The 23093-nt window shown below is 44.3% G+C and overlaps 2 protein-coding genes across 6 annotated transcripts in view; one reads left to right on the top strand and one right to left on the bottom strand.

Annotated features, from left to right (window-relative positions):
- Nt5e (5'-nucleotidase ecto) overlaps positions 1-13696 on the top strand; it is a 74125-nt gene extending 60429 nt beyond the window's left edge. Inside the window, exons 4-9 of the mRNA XM_004660460.2 lie at positions 2434-2631; positions 3949-4103; positions 5649-5754; positions 6722-6871; positions 9547-9747; positions 11700-13696. Coding sequence (XP_004660517.2) covers positions 2434-2631; positions 3949-4103; positions 5649-5754; positions 6722-6871; positions 9547-9747; positions 11700-11863 — 974 coding nt within the window. The 3' untranslated portion in view covers positions 11864-13696. The remainder of the gene's footprint in view (positions 1-2433; positions 2632-3948; positions 4104-5648; positions 5755-6721; positions 6872-9546; positions 9748-11699) is intronic.
- A 3077-nt stretch (positions 13697-16773) lies between these two features.
- Positions 16774-23093, bottom strand: part of Snx14 (sorting nexin 14) — a 77277-nt gene continuing 70957 nt past the window's right edge. For all 5 annotated transcript variants that reach the window (XM_045160498.1, XM_004660457.3, XM_045160496.1 and 2 more), the window contains 4 exons: positions 20617-20712; positions 19475-19566; positions 18171-18227; positions 16774-16966 (listed from right to left, as the gene is read on the bottom strand). In XM_045160498.1, coding sequence (XP_045016433.1) covers positions 16928-16966; positions 18171-18227; positions 19475-19566; positions 20617-20712 — 284 coding nt within the window. In that variant the 3' untranslated portion in view covers positions 16774-16927. The remainder of the gene's footprint in view (positions 16967-18170; positions 18228-19474; positions 19567-20616; positions 20713-23093) is intronic.

Raw genomic sequence — 23093 nt, 5'->3', positions numbered from 1 at the left:
CATAGGGTAGGGCGGGGATGGGTTCCTTGTAGCATGTCACCCTGGCTTGTCATAGGTAGAGAGGCCCAGAAATCCAGACACAAAGGCAGAAACCTGGCTTGCACGTAAATTTTGTATGTTTTGTTTTTATTTATTTATTTGAGAGAGAGAGAAAGAGAGAGAATGGGCACACCAGGGCCTCCAGCCACTGCAAACTCCAGACGCATGTGCCATTATGTGAATCTGGCTTACCTGGGTACTAGGGAATGGAACTTGGGTCCTTAGACTTTGCAGGCAAGCACCTTAACCACTAAGCCATCACTCCAGTCCCAGTACAGTTATAATATAGCCAACCTCGTGGGAAGCTTGGGGGACTAAATGTGATATAACCCATAACTCTCATAAACTGTTCCATGTGTGTAACCAACATGTGCTGTTTTCTGGACCTTCTGAAACATGTTAGAGAAGGCTGATCATGTATATAGTGGTGTAGGTAACAGAAATAGTCTTGGGGTCAAAGGTAAAAAGAGTTCGTAGTCTTTGATCCAAACAGCCCAAACTATGCCATTGTCTCCACAGAAGTAAGCTATGCATTACAAGTCAGATACATCTGTAATCCTAGCATTTGAGAGTCAACTGAGACCAGAGGATCACAAGATTTAGTCCAGCCTGATGCTACATAGTGAGACCCTGTCTCAAAAGAAAAAACAAGGGCTGGAGAGATGGCTTAGCGGTTAAGTGCTTGCCTGTGAAGCCTAAGGACCCCGGTTCGAGGCTCGGTTCCCCAGGTCCCACGTTAGCCAGATGCACAAGGGGGCGCATGCGTCTGGAGTTCGTTTGCAGAGGCTGGAAGCCCTGGCGCGCCCATTCTCTCTCTCTCCCTCTATCTGTCTTTCTCTCTGTGTCTGTCGCTCTCAAATAAATAAATAAATAATTTTTAAAAAAAAGAAAAAACAAAATAAAGAACACAGTATGCATGGAAGAGGGGTGCTGCTAAGGAACTTACACAAGACAAATGGTGAGGTGCCAGGCACCATGCCTCTTCCTGCATGGCCACACTCCTGCCCTCAGGCAGACACGTGTGTAGGAGGCTTCTCGCTGAGGAATGGCTCCCAAGTTCTCCCTGCGACACTGTGAGATGGAGCCTGCGCTGGTTGGTGTCCAGAGTCAATGTGACGCTTCCAAAAGGTACCTGAGAATTTAGCAGCAACATCCAAGGATAGCTCTGTCATTCCCATTCAGGATAGTAGCTCTTAAGTGTTCAGGGTCTCTAGAGAATGCCTTCACCTTAGAATATAAACATGCATTTACTCTACGCTGACTTTGTCTATCCAGCACCGTGCGGGGGAATTTAGACATTTGTCTTGACAGTCCTGCGGATTGGGGATTTTACTGCACTCCTTTCAGTTTCCTTGCCTGTATTTCACCTAGAATCCTAGCACGTGGGAGGTGGAGGCAGGAAGGTTCTATAAGCAGGGAAATGGAAGCACAATAAGATGGCATGGGGCTGAGGGATGGCTGAGCAGTTAAGGTGCTTGCCTGCAAAGCCAAAGGACCCAAGTCCGATTCCCCAGGACCCATGTTAGCCAGATGCACAAGGGGTCGCCCGCATCTGGGGTTCATTTGCAGTGGCTGGAGGGCCTAGCACATGCCCATCCCCCCTTTCTCTGTCAAATAAATAAACAAAACTAAATATTTTTTAAAAAGATAGCATGGCTAGCTAATCCACCTAGGTAAAAGGGACAGAGCCAGAGCTAGGGTGATTGGATAATCACAGCAATATTCCATTTTTTTGTCTATTTATTTTTGGTTTTTCAAGGTAGGGTCTCACTCTAGCCTAGGCTAACCTGGAACTCACTCTGTAGTCTCAGGTTGGCCTTGAACTTACAGCAGTCCTCCTTCCTCTACCTCCTAAGTGCTGGGGTTAAAGGCATGCATGGTATTCCTTTTTTAAATTTTCTTCAATATTTTGTTGATTTGAGAGAGAGGGAGGGAAAGAGAGAGAGAGAGAGAGGAAGAGGTAGATAGAGAATGGGTGTTCCAGAGCCTCCTCCATCCACTGCAAATGAACTCCAGATGCATATGCCACTTTGGGTGGCTTTACATGGGTACTGGGGACTTGAACCTGGGTCCTTGGACTTCACAGGCAAGTGCCTTAACCACTAAGCCATCTATCTCACCATCCCTCATTTTTGTGTGGTTCACATCACCAGGCACAATGCTCTGGACTTAGGAATAGCTTAGTAAATGCCTGCTGAGTAAGTAAACAGCAAGATTCCTGCACCAAAAGGGCATTTGAAAACTGGAACAGATGCCCCAGCAGGGCTCTGATAGGCCAGCCATGTAGAACAGCCGCTGGAAAATCATGAGTTTAAAATCCACCGTCATCCGGCCAGTGGCCTGCAGTGCAGTGTGCAAAGGTGGACTTGATGGGCTTTGGTTCTTGTGTTTCAGGCAATCCACCCTCCACAGAGAAGCCTGAAGGGAAGTACCCATTCATAGTCACCTCTGATGATGGGCGGAAGGTTCCTGTAGTCCAGGCCTACGCTTTTGGCAAATACCTGGGCTACTTGAAGGTCGAGTTCGATGAGAAAGGGAATGTCATCACTTCGCACGGAAATCCCATTCTTCTCAACAGCAGCATTCCTGAAGGTGTGTGAAATTCTGGGGAAGGTTCCACCATCCAAAAGCTAGGTGGCTAGGCTTTCCTCGCCCCTTCATCATTTTTTTTTTTTTAACTGTTTCAGGAAAGGCACGATACTTTTGAAGAAGTTAGCTTCTCCCTTGAGTTTATTACTCTCTTCATGGATAAGGAAATTTAAAGCTTCTAATGTCCAAATCCTCATTTGTTTTTCCAAATGCCATGCACCATGGCTTCTGCTGTTTAAAAACTTGACCTTGCAAAACAAGAGACACTCTCAGCTCCTGCCCAGAGCAGAGCTGACTACTGAAGCTAAGCTGCTCAAATTAAGCACAGCAGGGCTCGAGTCCTCACCTGCTGACCAGGGCAGCGTGCTGAGGGCAAGGTGCCCAGACGAAGTTGGCCTCGGCTTCTCCAGTCATCAGATAAAGAATTCCTTCTTTTTTCTTCTTATTCTGTTTTGCTTTATGAGTCAGGGTCTCCTTATGTTGCTCAAGCTGGCCTGGAATTCATAATCCTTCTGCCTCAGCCTTCTAAGGACTGGGATTATAGTGTATGCCACTGTGCCTTAACAAGTGGATTTCCACTTTCATAACAGTATGCATGATCACACCCCTTTTTCTCACCACCCTTTTCTAAAATATTTTTATTTCTTCACTTGAGAGAAAGAGGCAGAATAGAGAATGAGTTTGGGCTCACCAGGGTTTCTTGCCAATGCAAACGAACTTCAGATGCCTGTGCCACTTTGTGCACCTGGCTTTCTACGAGTACTGGAGAATCGAACCCCGGGCCACCAGGCTTTGCAGGCAAATGCCTTTAACTGCTGAGCCATCTCTCTAGCCTCACCACCCTTTTCTGTTAAACATGGCCAGGAAAGACACTGAAGTACCATCGTGCCCAGGAAAGCCTATAGTCACGACATTGGCTCTCAGTGGCCAGAAAGGGAGGAAACCTAGAACACTCTTCCCCCAAGCGGGCATCTGTACTGGCCCTGGGCCTTTCAGAACCCCTCGTGGCACTGCCAGTGCCACCGCTGACAGGTACTCACCGGCTGTGGTGAGTTGATGAAAAAGCTCATCACATCCTTGCACAGAGATGCAGTCCAGGTCTCACACCAGGCAGTACAATAGACATCCCTGTGGAAAGTTCATGGCCAAGCCTGAAATGTGCACACACACAGGAAAGGAAGTGAATACTCACCACAGGTAAGCCACATGAGATTTGATTTCTTCTCCAGAAGTTACCCACTAGAGATGTGCTTGAAGGGTAAGCTCCTGTCCCACCCCCACATCACCTTTCCAATGTCCTTCTTGCTTTTTCAATTCTAGATCTGAGCATCAAAGCAGATATCGACCAATGGAGGAGAAAGCTAGATAACTACTCTAGGCAGGAATTGGGGAAAACCATCGTCTACCTGGATGGCTCCACCCAGTCATGCCGCTTTAGAGAGTGCAACATGGGTAACCTGATCTGTGATGCCATGGTGAGTCCTCCGCAGGGCAGAGGGCCTGCCGGGGGTGGGTGGAGATGAAAGACAAGACACACCTGGGGACAAAGAGACAGCAGGACTAGGGACTTTTTTTTTTAAACAAGTTTAGTGTCCAGACAAAAGCTTGGCTGACTTCAGACTGAGCACCATGACAAAGGGCTGGAAGATATCTGGTGACCGTCACTTTATTATTTCTTTATTAGCACCCAAATCTTTAAGATGCCCTGCTTAGATGTCTTCCCCAGCTATGCAGCTGTCGCAGAGCATGTGAAACACTTCTGCTCAGACTTAACGTGACCACACTGGTTTTCCCCATCTGTCCTCTTGGCTCCAGAGAATACAGCCTCAGGTCGCTGGAACCGCAAGCATAGAATGACAACAATATAAAGGATAAAGTCTCTGGCCACAGCAAAATCACCCATGGGGAAGCACTCTTCTGGGGCCAAGGTGGCTTCCTGGGGCCATGCTGAGCCTAGGTCACCTGCTCAGACACCAATGGACTCATGGCCCCCAAGGCTCCTCAGCATCATGCATTCAGTAAGAGAGAAGCACCCAGAGAGAACTGTCTAGAGAAGGATCTAGAAACACCCAGGCTGCTAAGAGCACTTACCTCTCTGTTAAAGACATGACATAAATTTTTACTTTTTGTGCTATTTTAAATTTAAAAGTATGCACTTTATTTATTGTAATTAAACATATATATGTAAAAGAAAATAAGAATGAGGGCTGGAGAGATGGCTCAGTGGTTGAGGTGCATACCTGCAAAGCCTAATCACCCAGGTTCGATTCCCCACTACCCATGTAGAACCAGATGCACAGTGGCACATGCATCTGGTGTTCGTTTGCAGTGGCCCTGATGTGCTCATTCTCGTTCTCTCTCTCCCCGACCTTGGAGATTTTTTTTTTTTTTTTTAAATGAATGAGCCTGATTCTCCCTAGTTTCATTAGGGTGTCCCTGTGCCTCTTGCTAACTTGGCTGACTAGCCTGAGGCAGATTGTGGACTGGATTGAGGACTGTGGTTTTTCTGGACCAGGAGGAGGCTGTCCACAGTGGAGCCATAATGGTGCAAAGGCTATGGCCAAAGAGAACATTTTGTTAAGGCCCCTAGCCTGGTGGACAGAGGGGTTAACGAGCACTGTTTCTGAATCTAGAATGGGACTGGTTCCAGTATGCTTTTGCTTCTGACGAATAAGAGGATACATAGACTGACAAAAGATAGTGTGGCGGGGTGTGGCGGTACACGCCTTTAATCCCAGCAATCTCGTGGCAGGAGGAGGATCAGTGTGAGTTCCAGGTCAGCCTGGGTTAGAGTGAAACCCTTATCTTAAAGGGGGAAGAAAAGAAGAAGATAGGCTAATAATTGTTGCATATGACTAACACCGGATACAATTAGTTCCAATTATAGTTGAGAAATACCTGGGGACCCAAGAGCAGGGGAAAAGAAGTTTCATTTTCTCACCAGAGATAACCAGATTTCTGGAACTCATCCTGAGGAGGAAGACCCAAATTAACTGATGTAGTTCTGTGTACTGTTACAGATTAATAACAACCTTAGACACCCAGACGATATGTTCTGGAACCACGTATCCATGTGCATTTTCAATGGAGGAGGCATCCGGTCACCCATTGATGAGCAGAACAATGGTAGGTTCCCCGGGCCCGGCTTCCTTAGTCGCTATCTTGTCTCTGCCGTGCTTTCTCACTGGGGGTCTGTACCCACAGGCAGCTCAGCTGGCCTTGGCTGTCTGCACTCAAGTCCAATTATTTTTTTTTTCAAAATTATTTTATTGATTTGAGAGAAAAAGAGAGGTAGTTAGAGAAAATAGGTGCACCAGGGCCTCTAGCCACTGCAAATGAACTCCAGACGCATGCAACCCCTTGTGCATGCAGCTTACATGGGTCCTGGGGAATCGAACCTGGGTCCTTAGGCTTCCAAGGCAAATGCCTTAACTGCTAAGCCATTGCCCCAGCCCAAGTTCAGTGATTTGACTAGAGGACACACATGTGTTCTCCTGTGTATTCACACACACGTACAACAGTTCAGGTTAGTCAAACCCAAGCTTTGCCTAAATTTCTGACTTGCAAAGCTAAATACTAATTTGTTGCTGTTCTGTGCAAAATATTAACAGCTTTCCCCTTGGCATCTGGAAAAGGAGAAAGACAGAACTGCCAATCTCCTATGCTAGGAAAGACATACCAAATACATATCTTAGGAGAGTTGCAGATGCCCAAGATTGTGTATGTTAAAACTAATCCATGAAGTAACTGTCTCAGACGTTCCTGCAGCCCTCTGTGATATGCTGTGAAAGCCCGTCAGTATAAAGCCCATGTCAGGACCTACTGCCTGTCCGGCAGAACTGAGCAACGCTGAATGGCCTACTGAAGATCCAGTCAAGCCAACAGATGCACGACTGTGTCACGGGTCTCTGAGCCGATGTCCTTTTTAGCTCCTGAGCCCTCGCCCAGTGGCGAATAGCAGGGTGGAAGTTCTCAGCCCACTCCCCCTTTTTAGACACATGCTCTGAGCACCCTCTCTATCCCCTCAGCCAGAGGGAGCCGGTGGTGTGTAAGTCTTAAGTTCCTTCCTTTCTTGCCTCACTGTGATTCTCAGGCATAATTACCTGGGAGAATCTGGCAGCCGTGTTGCCCTTCGGGGGCACATTTGACCTGGTCCAACTAAAAGGCTCCACCTTGAAGAAGGCTTTTGAGCACAGCGTGCGTCGCTACGGCCAGTCCACAGGAGAGTTCCTGCAGGTGGGCGGTAAGTGGCACACTGCAGGCCAGCTGTCCAAGGCGACGTGAGTTGTCCCCGCTCCCCACTCACCATGACCTCTGTGGCCAGACTTGTTTGGGTTTTCCTCCACAAAACACTGTCTCTTAGAGACCAACCCCCTAGTAGTGGGATACAAAGTATCTGTCAAGTCTTTTTGGACATCAGAAACACCAAGCAAGTCAGCTGCCAGGAGGACTTCCTGTTGAAACCTTGCTTAGATAAGCACTGAACCCACTTTGTTTAAATAATGATTTTTAAAAAAATATATTTGTATTGATTTATTTGCAATTAGAGAGAGGAAAAAAAAAAAAACATGTATGGGCACACCAGGGCCTCTTGCCACTGCAAAGGAATTCCGATGCATGCAGACACTTTGTGTCTGACTTTATGTGGGTACTAGGGAATCTAACCTGGACCATCAGGCTTTACAAGAAAATGCCTTTCACCATTGAGCCATCTCTCCAGCCCCAAAATCATATTATTTTTTCTAAAGCCGTATGGGTTGGTTCATGCCTTTAATCCCAACACTTCGGAGGCTGTGGCAGAAGGATTATTGAGTTCCAGGACAGAACCCCCCCCCCGACCAAAAAAATTGCCTTCCACTGTTATACTCACTAATTCCATTGTCAGGGTTCAAAGGAAGCAGAAAGGGTGGTCCGAGCAGTACCCCACTCATCTCCCTGGGAGTGGGGCAAGAGCTCCACCTCTGATGTGCTTTCTCTTGCACTGTGCTAAGGGTTGACTGATCATAAATGAATTGTTTCCCTTACTGCCAGGACAGCTAGTGCTGTTTTTTTCTTTTCCTTCTTTTTTGGGAAGGGAGGGGCAATGGTGGTGCTGGGAATCAAACACATGTCAGGGCAAACATCCAAGAACTTTTTATTTATTTATTTATTTATTTTTGGAGAGAGAGAAGTAGAGGCAGACAGAGAGAGAATGGGCACACCAGGGCCTCCAGCCACTGCAAAGGAACTCCAGACAGAGTGCATCTGGCTTATGTGGGTCCTGGGGAATCGAACCAGGGTCCTTAGGCTTCACAGGCAAATGCCTTAACTGCTAAGCCATTTCCCCAGCCCTATCTTGTTTTTTGTGGTGCTGGGAATGGAACTCAACACTTCACTCACGCTAGGAAAGTGCTTTACCCCTGAGCTATGTTTCTAGAGCTTCTGAAATGCTGGTTTTCCAATTAATTCCACAATCCAATGAGTTAATCCTAATCTTAAATTACTCCAAAACCATACTCTGACCTCATTTTATTTACTTATTTTACTTGTGTATAGACAGGATCTTATGTAGCTACTCATTTTGTTTGGACAGTCTCATACAGCTGAGGCTGGCCCTTGAACATCTGATCCTCCTCCTCCTCCTCCACTCCTGGGATTACAGGCATGCTTCACAAAACCCGACTTCATTTTGCTTTTTCTGACTGTGTTTCAATATGTAGTCCAGGCTAGCCTCAAGCTATGTAACATATCTTGGCATCAAATTCATGGTGATCCTCCTACCTTAACTCTGAAATACTGGGATTATGGGCCATAATACATGCTTTCATTTCTTCACTTTAGTTCATGGCCCCACTTGAGGGTGTTGTGGCTTTGGAGAGCCCTTCCTTTGCACAACACACTTGTTGGTTTTGTGCACGTGCAGCAGGAGATCCTGGCCTGCTGTTTGAAGGGCATTAGCTACCTTGGGAGTTGCTGGAATAAAGAAAAAGCGTCTGATGGAAGAAAGGCATTGATCCAGGGCTTACGATCTCCAGTGGAAGCTTCACAAGGCAGGGAAAACATGGTAGAGCAGAGGCTGGGCATCGCCTCCTCGCCAGTCCAAGGTGGACAGCAAACAGCAGCTGGAGAGTGAGCTGAACTCTGGCAAGGGGGAGCTGGTTATACACCATGCTCAACAACACACCTCCTCTAATAAGGCTCCACCTCCCAAATTGCTACCAGCTGAGGGCCAAGTATACAAAACAAATGAGTTTATGGGGGGAATGTATAACCAAACCTCTACGCTGGGTAACCCCAGCACCCAGCATTTTCCAAGGGGACAGCCCAGGAAACAGTAGTCTCCAGTGCTCTAGCAAAATGCCCTACCAGTATGAGTTGTGGAAAGCATCCAATCCCAAATTAGTCTTCAAAACCGTTACGCATGCTCTGCACCTCTCATCTATTTCACATTTTTTTAACCCACTGAATCATCATTCGACCAATTAATTAAAAGGATTGCAAAGTACTGGGAAAAACATCACCCTTCCATTTGGATTGAGCATCTATTTTCCCTCCAGTGGTTCTTACATCTGGAGGGACTCAAGGATGAGGCTTTATACACTTCAGGCCAAGAAAGGCAAGTTGCAAAGTCACCTCCATTCTAATGAAGTTTCACTCAAGTTTGAGCTAAAGGAGAACCAAGACTAGTACCCTAATTCCACATCTTGGCCAAAATCCCTTTCTTAGGCAGAAGTGCCTTTGAGTCCATTATAAAAACATCCTCACTTCTAACCAAAAATAAAATAAATAAATAAGCTGTGCACTCAGGCAGCAGAGAGGTAGGAGGATCACTGTGAGTTTGAGGCCAGCCTGTGACTACAGAGCAAGTTCCAGGTCAGCCTAAGCTAGAGTGAGGCACTACCTCAAAAAAAACAAACAAAAATCCTTATTTCTTTCTAGGAATCCATATAGTCTATGATCTTTCCCAGAAACCCGGGAACAGAGTGGTCAAATTAGATGTTCTCTGCACCAAGTGCCGCGTGCCCAGTTACGAGCCTCTCAAAGTAGATGAAGTGTATAAAGTAGTCCTCCCCAGCTACCTGGTCACTGGAGGCGATGGATTCTGGATGATAAAAGACGAGCTATTAAAACATGACTCTGGTAAGTGTCTTTCTCTCCCTGTCCCAGAGGTACTCTGCGACAGAATGAGGCAAAGAAGGGGGGGTGACTTGTGGAGGGCAAAGCAGAAAGTAGCCATTTCTTCTATCCACATCTAAGCAGGTGTTCACTCTGAAGTGTAAGTTTTGCATTTATACAAGTCACACCTCTGCAACTTTAGGTTGGACATCAAAAAATCCTTGTGCTAACTAACCTGAATTTTTTTTTTTTATTTATTTCAAGGTAGGGTCTCCCAGTAGCCTAGGCTAACCTGGAATTCATTACATAATCTCAGGGTGAGACAGGCATGGGGGTGCATGCCTTTAATCCCAGCACTCGGGAGGTAGAGGTAGGAGGATTGCCTGTGCCAACATACCCAGCAACCCAAATTTTCTTTGAGACTCCTCAGCTATGAATAGTAGTAGATGGCTAAGTGTCTTTTCAGTACAGTGGGCTGGTAGAGCAAGGTAACGGAGCAGCCACACCCAGTGTCGGCTGGTGTTATGACAGAGTTCACTTTTGGAAATCCAGTTGAAAGCATAATATCCCACAACAGAGCACACACGTACAGCAACATGCTCACAGGTTCTCAGCATCTCTGGGGAGCTCAACCAAGTTTCCTCCCCAGACTTACCATGGTGGGCATCCCAAGGAGGACAGGGGGCAGCCAGACCAAAAAAGGCCACCCTTCCTGGAAAGGCAGCAGTCACTTCTGTCCATCCCATAATAAAACCAAGCCTCAAATCCCAACTCAGCTCCTATAGTGTGAAAGACCTGGGCCCAAGGTATTTATTTTATAAAGGAGAATGAGCACACCAAGGCCTCTAGTCACTGCAAACAAGCTCCAGATTGCATGCACCCCTTTGTGCAGCTGGCTTTATATGGATATTGGGGAACTGAACCCAGGTTGTTAGGCTTTGCAGTCAAGTGCTCTAACCGCTGAGCCCTCTCTCCAGCGCCCTCTTCCCCCAGCTGTGTGTTAGAATTGCCTCAGGACAGAGGTAGGAAGATCGCTGTGAGTTTGAGTCCACCCTGAGACTACAGAGTAAATTCCAGGTCACCCTGAACTAGAGTGATACCCTACCTTGAAAAACCAAAAGTAAATAAATACAGGATTATGGAAAATTACTGGGGAAATTTAAGATAGATAATTTTAGAAATACTGCATTGTTGTGCAAATAAACTATATGAGACAATGAAGAAAAAAATAAGAATTGCCTCTAGGAGTGCTGTAAATGAAGTGCCAATGGCTTGGTCCCAGCTTGTGAGAAAGTCCAACTTTACACAACCAAGGTGAGAGCTGCACAGAAAAAAAGAGCAGTTCTGTTTCTAAGCACTGGAGTGATTTTTCGTTAATAAAAATTCTGTTGTGTCTTCATGGTGTTGTACAGCCACAGGTGAGCAGTACTTCATTCTCTTGTGGAAACGAAGCCTCCACTGTCCCATCAATCATGTGGAAGTAATTGTGAGGAGGCAGAACGAGGAAGCTCTTAACACAGCTCCAGCGCCCTTGGCTCTGCACGGATTATGATGTCAGCCTCTCAGGCCAAACCTTACTGCTGAGACAGTGCCACTGCAACCCAGTGCCCAGTGCCAAACACCGGGAGAATCTCACATGGGAATAGGGAAAAGCAGTTGAGTCTTAGCACTTAAACAGTCACCAGCATTCTGTGACATTTTCTCCGTAAAATAAAGGCATGGTGGGGCACGCCTTTAATCCTAGCTCTCAGCAGGCAGAGGCAGGAAGATTGCCATGAGTTCAAGGCCTCCCTGAGACCACAAAGCGAATTCCAGGTCAGCCTGGGCTACAGTACCTTGAAACCCACCCCCCAGAAAAAGTCTTTTCCCTTTTAGGATTACAAGGGACTTTAGAGAAAAACTTTATTCCTCATCTCCCCACTGCCTTACTGTTAGTTGATAACTGATACGTAAAATAATGTCTGTATTTTTTCCAGGTGACGAAGATATTAGTGTGGTTTCTCAATACATCTCAAAAATGAAAGTAGTTTACCCAGCAGTTGAAGGCCGGATCAAGTTTTCTACAGGAAGCTATTGCCAGGGAAGCCTTCTTTTGATATTTCTTTCACTTTTGGCAGTGATCCTTGTTTTGTACCAATAGCAGAAATTCTCCTTACCACTGATGTGAAACTGCATTGTTGTTGTTTGCAGTGATATGGAAATCTGCCTCTTAGGACCTGGCTTTGAGACGGCGCTGGACATCCTCATGGGCTCCAAGAAGCGGATGCCCAGAGCACTGTGCAAGAGAATGATCAGCTCTTGAGCCGGCCACTTAGTGAGCAGACAGAAAGGGAAATTAAACAGGAAGGGATCATTGTGGGGAAAGCCAACTAGATTTAGTTTACATACCCAAATGACAACGAATTAGATTAACACCTTTAAACCACAAAAATCAGTTTATTCCAATTACCCATTTCAAACCCATCAACAACTTAATGTTTACACAAAGCTGCACCACTGCCAGGCAGTGGCTCACACCTGTAATCACAGCACTTGGGAGGCAGAGGCAGAGCAGAGGCAGGAGGACTACCACAAGTTCAAGGCTGGCCCAGTTTACATAACAAGTTGCAGGATTACCAGGTTTATACAGTGAGACTCTGTCTCCAACAAAAAAGCTTACAAAGCTTCCGCACAGCTTCATTCCCAGCCTTTTGCAGGGGGCAGCACCTAAGTGTTGCGTGCCCACTGTGACAGATAAGGAAACTGAAGTTCAGCACGCTTGTTCAAGGCCATATGGCCAAAAGTGACAGATTCAAGACCTGGACTTGGGCCTTTTGACCTTGAATCCAATATTCTTTCCACTGCATCAAGTCTTCTCTCTTCATCACTGTCAACACCCAAGCTCATGGATAACAAGACTTGGCTTTATTGCTGCTCTCCACAACATTTTCCCTTTGGGCTCCTGCTGTGTTACCGAGTTGGAGTCTAAACACAGGACAGCATTCTGTCTTGCACCACCACGTGCCTTTGATGAGTCAGCAAACTGAAGCAAATAGCCAGGAAGTCCAGAAGCTGCCAAAGGCAGTCAAGGGGAAGGGGTGAAAGAAGAGAAGACATGAGCCAGGACCAGTCTGCATTACAGAAGAGCAAGAGCTAATGGGGGCTCAGACGCGCTCAGGAGCAGCACAGTGCAGACAGAGAGCTCTGCTTCTTGTTAGTTCTATGCGACTCCATATGCCCCGCCTCTGCTCTTTCCTTCCTCCCTCCCAGCATGAAGGTGTCATTGGAGGAGAACCTTCTAAAATAGACTATAATTCTAATCCTGCACCGCCCCTCCCCAGGATGTCAGCGCAGCACTCGCTCTAGTCACACCATGAGCATTAGAGAAAATTCCGAGTTCTAGAAGATTTTAAGATGTGTTATGCATAGGATGTTTAAAGTCACTGTGCCGCAAAACTTAATCACTGTCAGTCATTCTCAAGTCCAGCCATGGAAGCACCAGCAAGACACAGAACCTGAAGAGAAGCTCAGGAAATTCCCAGATGGTTAAAAATTTCTGTCCACAGAGCAAACAATTACTCAAGATGGTGCTGGGTCCAGGTGAGCTGCTCAGCCCTGCAGTAGAAATTTAAGCAGAAACAGGAGCCTCCCCTCGAGACCCTGAGCACAGCTGCTAGAGGTGTGGGGACAGGGTGCTTGCATCCCAATGTTTACGGGGTTCACGGAGGTGGCAGCAAAATGCGGCCTTCAGTTCTATGCATGCAGATCCACTACACACACACACCATGAGACTGTCCGCAACAGCAAAGAGTGCATCAGAAGTATATTTTTTTTTTTGCTTGGCCAGTAAATTGGAAGAAATCTTATTAGAACATAATTTTTTAAAGAACCTTTTTTAAATATGTATGTGTGTATATGTATTATGCAGGAGTGTTCAGAAATGGCCCTAGACCACTGCATTTGGAGAGTCCCAAAAATAAAACTGAACATATGATCCTTGGTCTTTGGTGGTAGTTTCTTCTCTCAGACACTTGCCACTGAAGGATAAAGAAAAATTCTTGACAATGTCTACTTGTATGCTTCTGATCATAAACCCTTTCTAATGGCCTTCTTCCACTTCAAAACTGAAAAGGGGAGCTGGAGAGATGGCTTAGCAGTTAAGGCACTTGCCTGAGAACCCTAAGGACCCAGGTTCAAATCCCCAGGACCCATGTAAGCTAGCTGCACAAAGTGGCACATGCATTGAGTTAATTTACAGTGGCTAGAGGCCCTGGAACACCCATTCTCTCTGCCTCTTTCTCTGTTATAAATAAATTAATTTTAAAAGATTTTTTTTAATTGGGAAAGGGGGTGAGGAGATGGATTAGTTGTTAAAGTGCTTGCTTGCAAAGCCTTCTGGCTGGGTTCAATTCCCCAGAACCCATGTAAAGCTGGGTACAAAGTGGCACATGCCTCTGTGATCCCACCCTCCCTTACAACAAGTGAGCCAGCTAAACCTGACATTCGTTTGCAGCATAGCAATTCATCTGCAGTGACAAGATACCCTGTCTCAAGGACAGTGTAGCTCAGACAGCTTGATATTGTTTCCTGACCACCACACATACATAGTGGCAAACATACCCATAAACACACACATGCAAGCATGCGCATGCACACACACGTACGTAAATAAATAATAAAAGAAAAATGGATGCAATTTTTAAGTAGGAGAGAAAGCTAAAGTTTTTTGCCTGTGTGTGTGTGTGTGTGTGTGTGTGTGCTCACACATGCAAATGCATGCACATGTGGATATCAGGCGTCTTCCTCAATTGCTCTCTACTTTTAGTTGCTGAGGCAAGATCTCTCAGTTGAACCCAGAGCTCACTGAATGGCCTACTGTGTAGCTAGCCAGCTTGTCTCAGGAATCCCATCTCCATCTCCAGCTCCTGAGGACAGGAATTTCAGGCAGGCTCCACACCCTCATGACATTTGCACAGGTGCTGGGGATCCAAACTGTGGACCTCATGCTTGCACCCCAAGTGCTTTATCTAAGCCATCTTCCTGGTACTGAGAAAAATAAACATTTTTAATATTTTACTATTTATTTATTTGACAGGAAAAGAGGGAAAGAGAGAGAATGGCCCACTCCAGGGCCTCCAGCCACTACAAATAAACTCCAGACGTGTGCACCCCCTTGTGCCTCTGGCTAATGTAGGTCCTGGGGAATCAAACCTGAGTCCTTTGGCTTTGCAGGCAAATGCCTTAACTGCTAAGGAACCCCTCCAGCCCAAAACATAAATTTTTTAAGTTTAGATACTATTTGACTAAGAGAAGGAAAGAAGATGTCTGGTGTGGTGGTGCATGCCTTTAATCACAGCACTGGGGAGGCAGAGGTGGGAGGATTGCCATGAGTTCAAGGCCACCCTGAGGCTACATAGGGAATTCCAGGTCAGCCTGGGCTAGAGTGAGATCCTACCTCGAAAAGCCAAACAAAGAGAGAGAAGGAAAGAGGAGAGATTATGAAGACCTCCTGCCTGTGAGAAGGTAGGAGGAAGTAAAAGCCCCAAGAAAAGTAGTATTTTAAAGGAAAACTTAACTTTTCTGGCTTTGATGTACAGAATCTAATGTAGAGAAGGGTTTAAGTTCCAAATTTTCCTAAAAATAAAACACTCAGGTTAGTGTAGATTTTAATTAACTTACCTGGATGTATGCCTAGGACTCTTCCACAAGAATTCTGTTAACACACAATTTTGACATACTTCAAACCACTAAATTAAACCATATGTGGGTTGGAGAGATGACTGAGTGGTTAAGGTACTTATTGGCAAAGCCAAAGGATCCAGGTTCAGTTCCCTAGTACCCACGTAAAGCCAGATGCACAAGGTGGCATATGTGTCTGGAGTTTGTTTGCAGTGGTTAGAGGCCCTGGTGTGCCCATTCTCTCTCCCTTTCCCTCCCTCCGTGTCTGTCTGTCTGTCTCTCTGTCTGTCTCTGTCCCTCCCTCCCTCCCTCCCTCCCTCCCTCCCTCTCTCTCTCTCTCTCTCTGTATGTATGTGTATATATATATATATATATATATATACACATACATACATACACACACACACACACACACACACCTGCCTCTCTCAGACAAATAAATACTAAAAAAAAATTTTTTTTGAAGTTAATTTAAAAAGAAAAAAGTACACCTCCAATTTGGTGGCTAAGTCTGGTTGGATTCCTGTAACAAAAAACATAAGCCGGGCATGGTGGTGCATGCCTTTAATCCCAGCACTCAGGAGGCAGAGGTAGGAGGATCGCCGAGAGTTCAAGGCCACCCTGAGACTACAGAGTGAATTCCAGATCAGCTTGAGCTACAGTGAGACCCTACCTCAAAAAAAAAAAAAACATAGATTGGGTTAATAAACAAAATTACAGAGATAGGAAAGAACAAGATCCCAGTGCTAGCAGATTTAGAACATTGGTAAAGAGGAAAATGTTATCAGCATTAAGTTAGATAGCAGGTCAGCTCTAGCTACTGTTTCTCCACACAAATATAAACCATATTAAAGTGACATAATACAAAAATGGTTGGCCTGACCTGTCTGCCCCAAGGTGATTATGAGTTTTCTCTTTCAAAAACAATAATACATGCTGGAGAGATGGCTCAGCAGGTAAAGGCCCTTGGTTTCAAACCCTGAAGGCCTGGGTTTGATTCCCCAGTACCCATGTAAAACCAGATGCACAAAGTGACACATGTCTAGAGTTCGCTTACAGCGGCAGCAGGCCCTGGCGTGCCCATTCTTTTTTTTCTCTCCCTCTTCTTGCAAATAAATAATAAATAAAAATATTTTTTAAAACACCAATAATAGGTAACATGTGTTCTAATAAAATTCGGAGAATATAAAACAAAAAGCTATAAAACTCAGCCAAGCATGATGGTACATGCCTTCAATCCCAGCACTCAGGAGGCAGAAGTAGGAGGATCACCATGAGTTTGAGGTCACCCTGATACTACATAGTGAATTCCAGGTCAGTTTGGGCTACAGTGAGACCCTGCCTCAAAAAAAAAAATAATTAAAAGCTATAAAAACTCATTTTTAATTATTATTAGCATTTGTGTTAGTCTTTATTAAAACAAAAAATATACATATTTCAAACACTGAAGTACATAATATATATACATAAGAATATACAAAAGTAGAAGAAAAAAGTACACTTCTAGAATACTAGTATAGTGTTATCCTATACCAGATCCAAGCGTTTACATCCATGGTGTCACGGAGGTAACTTCTTTTTGCACCTAAAGTAAAAATAAATCCACTTAGTAGAAGACAATGGGACAGGGTTCATTTGTGAATTAATTGCCAAACAGCCCTCATGCAGTAGAAAAAAATTTGCTGGCATATGCAAGCAAATAATACCTATGATATAAAGCAGAAAAAACAGTAAGAGAAACTGAATAGCTTCTATGTGGTGACAGACCTGATGAATGCCTCAGAGCTGAAAATTTCCTGGTACTCGGACTAATGTTACTTAACATAAAATGTCTAAAACTGCCCTCATTTTACATTTATAAAACTTGAAAACTTACAAGCAATAGATCAGCAGTCCAAAGCTGGTTTCCCTACTCTACAAAAGTGACACTTCATTACATTGCCATAGACTTGAACATGTTTCACTATTCTTTCATCCAACTGAAGAGAATAGCCAGAATGGAAGAGAAAAATCCAAACTCCTCTGGATTAAATATAGTAACAATACCATGTCCTAATTCCAATTCATTTTGTGTCCTTATATTCATATATCCAATTGTTTGAAAAAAAAATATGTGAGTCTGATTTACACAGCATTCAGTGTTGCTTATTAGAAAGGAATGAAGTCAAGGAGAGGCTATTCAGTTCCTGTTCCCCAAAATCTACTGTACGTTTGGGCATGTTGAATAAGAAAATATTAAAAACCAGGCTGAAGAGAAGGTTTAGCAGTTAAGGTGTTTGCCTACAAAGCCCTAAGGACCTGGGTTTGATTCTACAGTACCCATGTAAAGCCAGATGCACAAGGTGGTACATGCGTCCGGAGTTTGTAGTGACCGGAGGCCCTGGTGGCCCTGGTGTGTCCATTCTCTCTATGTGACACTCACCCTCCCTCCCTCCACTCCCTCCCTCTCCCCCCTACTCTCCCTTTCAGAAATAAGATATGTGTAAAAAATTTAAGGGCTGGAGAGATTGCTCAGCAGTTAAGGTTCTTGCCTGTAAAGCCTAAGGACCTACATTCAATTCCCCAGTACCCATGTAAAGCCAGATGTACAAAGTGACACATGTATCTGGTGTTTGTTTACAGTGCCTATTCTCTCAAGTAAATTAATATTTTTTTTAAAAAAATGGTGGAGAATGCTCACCTTTTAAAGGATCACAATCCCAACAGTCTCCTTAAATTTTGTGTTTCTAATTAAAATGTCCATATACCATTAAGAGAATAACAAATAAAAGACCTGCTTTTCAGTTTACCTTATTGAGCTCTGGAAATAGTTCTTGTATCACGATGTCCAACAAAACATAGGTAAGCTACAGCAAAAATAATAAAATTTAAGGCACTAGACAGTAAAACTGACAAAATTCAGGACTGTAATTATCACTAAAAGTGGGGAGGCAGGGAACAGGAATACCAATGTAAAACAAACAGTAAAATATCTTTAACATTATCAATAATGTTTATACTTACTATGTATGGTTAGGTATACATGTTTGCATGAAGACATTTTATTATTATGCCTCAACCATAAATAGTATTACTGTACAGGCTATAAAATTTTAAAAGAAACAGACAGAACATAAATTTGAAACTGTATTAAAATTTCAACAGAATATACAGACTATACTCATAAAAATGTTAATTGCTCTGCCAGGCATGGCGGTACACACCTTTAATCCCAGCACTTAGCAGGCCGAGGTAAGAGGACTGCTGTGAGTTCAAGGCCAGCCTGAGACTACAGAGTGAATTCCAGGTTAGTCTGAGCAACAGTGAGACCCTACCTTGAAAAACCGAAATAAAAAGTTACTCTAAACTTAAAAATTTTACTTTTTATCATGACTATTCCATATATCTAAAATTTTCTTTGATACATATTAAACAAAATTAATGACAAAAAGAAAAAAAATGAGAGTCAATAAAAAACAGAGTATCAGGCTGGAGAGATAGATGGCTTAACAGTAAAGATGTTTGTCTATGAAGCCTAAGGACCCAGGTTCAATTCCCCAGTGCCCATGTAAGCCAGATGTACAAGAGGGTGCATGCATCTGAAGTTCATCTGCAATGGCTAGAGGCCTTGGCACACTCAGTTTCTCTCTCTCTCTCTCTAATAAATAAACAAACAGAAATTCCATTTAAAAAACAAAACAGTATCACAAATAAGGAGGTTTTTTTTCTTTCTGAATGTTTTTTTTTTAAATTTTTGTTCATTCTTATTTGAGAGTGACAGAGAGAGAGAGAGAGAGAGAGAGAGAGAGAGAAAGAGAGAAAGAGAGAGAGAATGGGCGTGTCAGAGCCTCCAGCCACTGCAAACGAACTCCAGACACATGCATCCCCTTGTGCATCTGGCTAACATGGGTCCTGGGGAACTGAGCCTTGAACCAGGGTCCTTAGGCTTCATAGGCAAGCGCTTAACCGGTAAGCCATTTCTCCAGCCCTGAATGTTTGAATTATGACGACTTGTGTTTTTAGTATAACACCCCATACAAGACATCCAGTCTGCAAAGTGTAAGGACCTGGGTTTGATTCCTCAAGACTAGTCCACTGGCTTTTATGCATTTACCTGCTTGTTGAGCACTGGCTGCTGTACGCCATCAAACAGAAGTCTAATGCTTTCATACTTGGTTTCTTCACCAATACACTTCACCATCAGGTCTACACAAGAAAGACACAACCTGTGAGTGACATATTTGCTACATCAAATAAGAAAATATCCACTTTTTGTTGTTTCTAAGATATCATATGCAAACTGTCACCCAATTGTTTCCCAAATCTGTATTTTCTGCAAGAAGCTCCTGCAAACAAGATTGATGTCAAGTTGAGAATATAGCATTAATCCCCCTTTCAGAATCTCACAATGCACAGAGTTGTACACTTGGAGGAATACTGCAGCATATAAACCATACATGTTGTATTACCCACTGGGTAAAACAAGAGAATTTAAACCTTAAAATGATGCTTAAGTATAGTTGTATATACATACTTGGAAATACAACAACAACAAATGTTTATGGCCTGGTGAGGTGATGCACATTGGTAATTCCAGCACTCAGGAAGCAGAGGTAGCAGGTAACCTTACAAGTTTGAGGCTAGCATATTCTACATCCAAGACAACCAGGGCTACACAGCACAACCCTGTCTCAATAACCAATCTGAGCTGAGCATGGTGGCACACGCCTTCAATCGCAGCACTTGGGAGGCAATCAGTCAGGTGCCAGGTTTGGTGAGGCACACCTTTAATCCTAGCACTCAAGAAGCTGAGGTAGGATTGCTGTGAGTTCAAGGCCAGCCTGAGCTCAGGCTGACCTGAAATTCACCAAAAATAATCATCATCATCATCATCATCATCATCATCATCATCATCTGGGTAGTATGTGAGGAAAATCAGCCTTGTCTTAATCTGTGGCAATAAACCAGGTGTGTGTGGCTCATACGTACAATCTCAGCCTTAGGAAGGCTGAGACAAGAGGACTATCTCAAGAACAAGGCTACTTTGGACTGCAGAGTAGAACCCTGTCTCAAAACACATTAAAATATTAGTGGTACCAACAGAAGAATAAATTGTTTTTAACTAGTGAGATAATTTAATCAGTTCTTACTACTTAAGGTGAAAGTGCATAGTGACAACTACCTTCAATAATTACTACACATTGCAATCTCGAAGAAGTAAAACGCTCATGAAATTACATAATTCAGATATTATACCTGGAACGTAATTCATCATTTCTTCAAAAGTCTGTTTTGCTCCTTTTTGCTTATCTTGGAGAGATCGAGGTTCAGTATTTTCACAAAATATAGCATCTAAAAAAAAAAAAGAAAGAAAGAAAGTAGCCAGGAGTGGCGGTGTATGCCTTTAATTCCAGCACTCAGGAGGCAGAGGTAGGAGGATGCCATCAGTTCAAGGCCACCCTGAGGCTAAAGAGTGAATTCCAGGTCAGCCTGGGCTATAGTGAGACACTACCTTGAAAAACCAAAAAAAAAGTGAGGTAACCTAGGCCCAAGAGAGCCAAACATCACAAGTTCTCTCTCATAAGTGGATCCTAACTACAAATGTTAAGACTTGTATGTGAGTTGAAGTAAAAGTCATTAGCAGAGGCCTGAGGACCCATGTTCAATTCCCCATTGTAAGCTAGAATAGGGTCATAAGGGACAAGGAGAGGGAAAGACTTAAGGGGATGGTATTGTATATAGGTAAGTAGATGAACAGATTACTGGGGGGTGGAATGGCCTAATTAAAGGTCATTGGGGGTTGGAGAGATGGCTTAGCAGTTAAGCACTTGCCTATAAAGCCTAAGGACCCCAGTTCAAGGCTTGATTCCCCAGGACCCATGTTAGTCAGATGCACAAGGTGGCACACGCATCTGGAGTTCATTTGCAGTGGCTAGAAGCCCTGGCGTGCCCACTCTCCTCTGTCTCTCTCTCTGCCTCTTTCTGTCTGTCGCTCTCAAATAAGTAAATAAAAATAAACAAAAAAAAAAATTTAAAAAGGTCATTGGAAGAGACTGAGTAAAAGAAAGGTGGGAAAGGGTTAATCAAAATTCAAGATAATGAATGGATAATGGCACACCCAGAAGCCATAGACTGCTATTGGAAAAATTTCAGTGCCAGGGATGGGATATCTTCCAGTGAGTTTTTGGCTAGGGAGGTCCCTGATGCATCCAAAGCATTACAGGCCTTTGCCAAGGCTCTTGGTTTCCCATCATAAACAGATGACAAGACCCTACTGCTTAAGACTCCACATACTTGGGCTACAAAAGTGACTGAAAAATCAAGGTGGGGCTAAGCTGAAAACCTCCTCCCTATAGATCAGCTGACAGACAGCTGGAAAAAGCTGCACTGCATACAGCCCTATGGGAGACAGAAGTCATCAGCCATGAAACTTCAAGCCTTAAGTTTGGCCAGACAGGCCAAATGACAAAACAGGTGCAACAGTGGCATGTGTATTATGGGGGAAACCAACCACTCTCTAACTGAACTGGAGGCCCATACCATAGAAGGAAATACAAGCCTAGCACTGAAAACCTAATCAAAAGCCTATGGCCAGCCAGGCATAGGGTCACATGCCTTTAATCCCAGCAGTTGGGAGGCAGAGATAGAAGGACTGCCATCACTTGGAGGCCACTCTGAGGCTATATGGTGAATTCCAGGTCAGCCTGGGCTAGAGTGAGACCCCATCTCCTCAAAAAAGAAAAAAGGCTGGGCATGGTGGTGCACACCTTTAATCCTAGCACTCAGGAGACAGAGGCAGAAGGATATTTGTGAGTTCAAGGTCACCATGAGACTACATAGTGAATTCTAGGTCAGCCTGGGCTAGAGCAAGACTCTACCTCGAAAAATCAAAAAAAAAAAAAAAAAAAAAGGAAAAAAAAAAGAAACCACTATGGTGGGCTAGAGAGATGGCTTCACAGTTAAGGCACTTGCCTATGAGGCCTGAGGACCCATGTTCAATTCCCCATTGCCCACATAAGCCAGATGTACAGGGTGGCACATGCATCTGGAGTTTGTTTGCAGTGGCTAGAGGTCCTGGCACACCCATATATTGTCTCTCTCTCTCTCTCTCTCTCCCTCCCTCCCTCCCTCCCTCCCTCCCTCCCTCCCTCCCTCCCTCCCTCCCTCCCTCTCTCTCTCTCTCTCTCTCTCTCTCTCTCTCTCTCTCTCTCATAAATAAATAATATTTTTTTAAAAAGCCTATGGTGGGGGAGGTCATGAGCCCTAGAAGTGTAACACCTACTCTTATCTGGCTAAATGCATATGTTATGCTCACCAAACTGCCTGATAAGCTCTTTTCTTAACATTCATACCCATACATTAATGCTATTCTCACTTTTGGTTAGAGAGCTTCTTTTTTTCAGATGGCAGTGATTACTGGGATGACTCAAAAGGGAACATAGTGCTGAGAAGATATGACAGAGGAGTGAGACATTTCTATCACACCTTCAAGGTTCAGGGTCCATTGCACAGGAGGTAGCAGAAAGAGCCAAAGGAAGGGTAGGACTCCTTACAATGTAATCTTTCAGACACAAATTGGCCTGAATACTCATGTCCTTACAGTGCTTAGCACTACCTTCATGTGGAGGTTTGAGTCAGGTGTCCCCCATAAACGTAGGTGTTCTGAATGCTAGGTTCCCAGCTGATGGAGATTTGGAAATTAATGCCTCCTGGAGGCAGTATATTGTTGGGGG

Source organism: Jaculus jaculus, chromosome 10 (assembly GCF_020740685.1).
Source record: "Jaculus jaculus isolate mJacJac1 chromosome 10, mJacJac1.mat.Y.cur, whole genome shotgun sequence".
Taxonomy (NCBI): Eukaryota; Metazoa; Chordata; class Mammalia; order Rodentia; family Dipodidae; genus Jaculus; species Jaculus jaculus.
The sequence above is the reverse complement of the archived record's forward strand: the minus strand, read 5'-3'. Positions and strand labels throughout refer to the sequence as shown.